We start from the raw sequence: 4,134 nt of genomic DNA, 5'->3' as shown, positions 1-4,134 counted from the left end.
TTTGCAGCGGCACCTCTTAATGACGTCATCTTTTGTTTGATGAAATCCGAAACCAGAGACGGCTGGCTAATAGTAAAGCTAGAGGATCTTTGGTGAAACTGGTTATCCCGAAAATCTATTTAGACCAATATTTCATTTGTCTGTTTGTATTGTATTACTCCTTTGCAATGAACAAAAACAAGGCCAGTGGCGTGTCATGGGTGAAACCAGCTGAACCGTCATTTCTGAAGAAGTTTAAAGAAGATGTTGGTTATAAAGAAGGACCCACTGTTGATACTAAGGTAACGTTTACGTGCTTTGGCTAACGTTATTTTTTAGTTTACGTTAGTTACGTTACGTTACTTAAAGTTAAGCTAGCAGCACATAACCCCAGTAACGTTAGCTAGCCTGTTTGAATGGAATCTTAGCTAGCTATCTCTTGTACCAGCTTTATGTAGCTAGTATTGGGTTGGAGTAACGTACATTCTGATGATCAAATTATATATTATTCATTAAAACACATTCTGTGTACTGGACCCCGACCCGTTCATTTAAACAACGCAACACCGCTTTCCTTTATCTAAAGTTAATATCATTAATGTTCATCCAGCGCAGTGAACAACGTTTTTAAACTGGGCTATTTCTCTCATTGAATGGGAATCTCTATCTGGTAAACAAAACATTTTAGTCTGTGTTTCATATCCCCTCTCAGCGCCAGGTGATGCCAACCCTCGATGACAACGGGAGTGATCTAGAGGATGAGTTACCCCAAGTTGTGGTTCTAAAAGAAGGACACCTAAACGCAGAGGAGGTTAAAAAGATCAAGGACGAAATGCATACTGGTGGTGGCGAAGAGAAAGGCATGATTTATCTTTAATATGTCAAGAGTAGACGCGATTTCTTTAAGACTGCTAAAATTTCAAAAATGAATGGTCAATATGTACTGTTGTGTTAACATTTTATTGACTAAAAATTCGTTAGAATACGTTCATCTCAAAGAGGAGTTGGTTCTCTCCAGCTAAATATTTTATTTACCTACACAGGCTGGATGAGATAATGTTTACTAATATTCTTATTATGTATTTTGTCAAGGCAACTGCCAGAAACTGAAATGAAATGAAAACCACTGCCTTTGCACAAACTGTGTGAAAAGTCTGTTTTGATTAATAATAATCATAACATCTTGTCCACAGACGATGAACGCCCTCCTGATGGTAAAATCTTGTTCAAGAAACCAGCCAAGCGCTCCTCTTCAGAAAAATTCCAGGGCATCACTGCCAGCTCCAGCAAAAAGAAGAAGAGTGATGGAGGAGAGGAGGAGGGGGAAGAGAGAAAGTCTGGAAAGAAAGTAAAAAATAATAGCCTTCTGTCATTTGGAGGGGATGAGGAGGAAGAAGAGGAGGACTAAATGTTTGCTGGTGAAATGTAAGTCTGTATTTAACCGCTGTGACAAAAAGATTTAAACTGTGACTTTTGAGTATTGATAAAATGTTTGAAAATATTTAACAGTAGAAACAGAGGTCACATTGACAGACAGATCATCATGTTGCAGCCTGTCAATTCTGTAGTTTTAAGGACCGTGTCAGTATGTTTGCTAGTCTTGGCCAAATAGTAAATTTGTAAAACATACAACCCAAACATGTATTTTAGTACACTGTACAAATCAACTTGCCAATATTCAATTAGCTTGAATAACAATTCCATTAGAATGAACATCTTGATTTCCCTGCTTTTGTTTCTTCAAAGCTCTATTATCACTGAATGCACAGGGACAGTTTCCAACTGTTTTTGTTAGGAATGTCATGACACCAACAATCTAGTAGTCTGTACCAATACTATCAAAAGTACACAATGGTTGATACCAAAGTCAAAACCACAGTGTAAAAAAGAACAATAATACTTAAACAGTCTCGTAATGAAAACCAGTTACAAAATAGGTACACAGTTCATATTTAAACAGTCAATTATTACTTTGATGCATTGAGGCAGTGACAGACCATTATTGATTATTGCCTACTTAATTGTTTATTATCCAGTTGCTGAGTTTTTGTCTTGTCTGATGTCTGCTGTGTTCAAACTCTACAATATTCAGGAATGGTCTTTTTTTAAAGAGTAGGAATAATAAAGATGAATGGTAATACATGGTAGCCCATTAGTAGGTACGGTTAGTTAATAACGTTGCGATGCATCAGAGTCGATGTACAAATAACTGGCCATTGCAAACATTACGTGAAGTATAACTCAGTGTCTAATTTCCTGGGCAGAAAGGGATGTCAACCTGTGCTGACTGACATAAAAAGCATCTTTATCTGTGTGCTGCATTTGAAATTAGGGCAATGGTGTCTAAAAATGTATCAGAATGCAGGAAATTAAGTCTTTAAGGCCCACATTGTCTCAGGGGACAACCCCCCGGCCCCCCACCTATATGTTTACCCCCTAAGTCCCATTCTGAGCAAGGAAAAACCCTGCTGACCTTTTTCTGACCAATATTGCAATTGTGATTGAAATTGAAAATCTTTTGTTTAAATCAGGCTACAGGCCTGTTTTTGAGGGCTATATATCTGAAAAATGTGATCGTACCAAGCGTTCTCATAAATGTATCTTGTTTTTATATCATTAGAATCCTGCAAAATGCATTTTATGTTAAGTAACAGTTGTACATTTGAAATTACTCTATTATTAAATGCAAGCATATTTACCAATAACAGAAGCATACTTATGGTCAAGTCAATTTTATTTATGTAGCGTGAATCTGTATAACAAGCTATCTCAAGACACTTTTCACATAGGCTTGGACTTTTGAACATTAAAGCGCCCATATTACGCTCATTTTGAGGTTAATAATTGCATTTTGAGGTTGTATCAGAATAGGTTTACATGGTTTCATTTAAAAAAAAAAAAACATATTTTTGTTTTACCGCACATTGCTGCAGATCCTGTTTTCACAGGTCTCTGTTTTAGCTACAGAGTGAGATATCTCCCTTCTATACTATCTTTGTTGGGAGTAGTGCAGTAGCTAGGTAAGATCACATCAGCTAGAGAATTCTTTTTCCAACTTTGGTCAGTACAAGGCAGGATTAGCTGGGAGTCTTCTAAATGAGGAGCACTTGTAAGAACACCTGCAGAACAGGGACATGGAAGTAGTTCTATTGGAGATTATGGTGAACCAGTGTGTGTTGTATCAGTGTTTTTCCATTGAGAACGAGCTAGCGCTAGCATGTGCATGGCGTTAACCACTTCATCTCGGCTAGTGACGTAGAAAGCTATACAGATTTTGAACAGCTCACCCGGAGACTGAAGGCAGAGGACTTTCAGAAACTGTATCTCACTCAGAACAGCGAGTGTGGTGAGACACAAAATAACGTCCTAAATCCCAGGATGTTATTTTTTTCATAATATGGGCACAACTATTCATTTCCTGCATTTGTTAAATGTGCATGTGGCACATGTTCACGTTCCTTGTTATCCATTAATTCATTTATGAATCCCTGGATTAAAATAACGATTAATAATAATGTGTTGCAGCAAGATTTCACCCCATGTTCAAAATGTTATGAGGAAAAATAATTATTTAAATATTCACCTGCCCTTCAGTATGCTCTGCTTTAAGTTCTTGCTCTGCAGATATGGTACAATTTGCACAATTAATCACAATTTTACCAAAATCGCGGGGGGGGCACATAATTGCAGGTGGGGCCCCATTTTTGTTAAAGGCAAAATAGGTGTCAATCCATTCTAAATGAAGTATTGTGATGCTGCGAGATGTCCCAGCCTACAAATTGTATCCCACAGACACAAAAAAAAATCTTTGTTTAGATGGTACAGATCCTCGCAAAAATCATTATGAATCATTTGAATTTTGGGGATTTTAATGTTTCAATGAAAATGAGAATAATGATATAAAAATTATCATCCCCTCCTTTATCGTGAATGAAGATAATTGCAATGAGATAACTTCCTCATATCGTGCAGCCCTACTGACAGACACAGAACCCCATTTGAGACTCTGAATAAAACCAAGTTTAGGGAAGAGGCTGTGCGCTGCTCTTCATCTGTGATTTTAAAGGAAACAAAAAACTAAATTATGGGTGAAATACTTTAGACCTGTAAACAGGCATAGCATGCCCACAGTACACCATTATAATCCATTATTAT

The 4,134-nt window shown here is 37.2% G+C and overlaps 1 protein-coding gene across 1 annotated transcript; it reads left to right on the top strand.

Annotated features, from left to right (window-relative positions):
• Nucleotides 1-1,896, top strand: kiaa1143 (KIAA1143 ortholog). The gene is made up of 3 exons (XM_034873869.1): nucleotides 1-281; nucleotides 692-839; nucleotides 1,173-1,896. The coding sequence occupies exons 1-3, from the start codon at nucleotides 168-170 to the stop codon at nucleotides 1,385-1,387; spliced, it is 477 nt and encodes a 158-aa protein (XP_034729760.1). The 5' UTR covers nucleotides 1-167; the 3' UTR covers nucleotides 1,388-1,896.
• The last annotated feature ends 2,238 nt before the right edge of the window (nucleotides 1,897-4,134 follow it).

Source organism: Etheostoma cragini, chromosome 6 (genome assembly GCF_013103735.1).
Source record: "Etheostoma cragini isolate CJK2018 chromosome 6, CSU_Ecrag_1.0, whole genome shotgun sequence".
Taxonomy (NCBI): Eukaryota; Metazoa; Chordata; class Actinopteri; order Perciformes; family Percidae; genus Etheostoma; species Etheostoma cragini.
The sequence above is the reverse complement of the archived record's forward strand: the minus strand, read 5'-3'. Positions and strand labels throughout refer to the sequence as shown.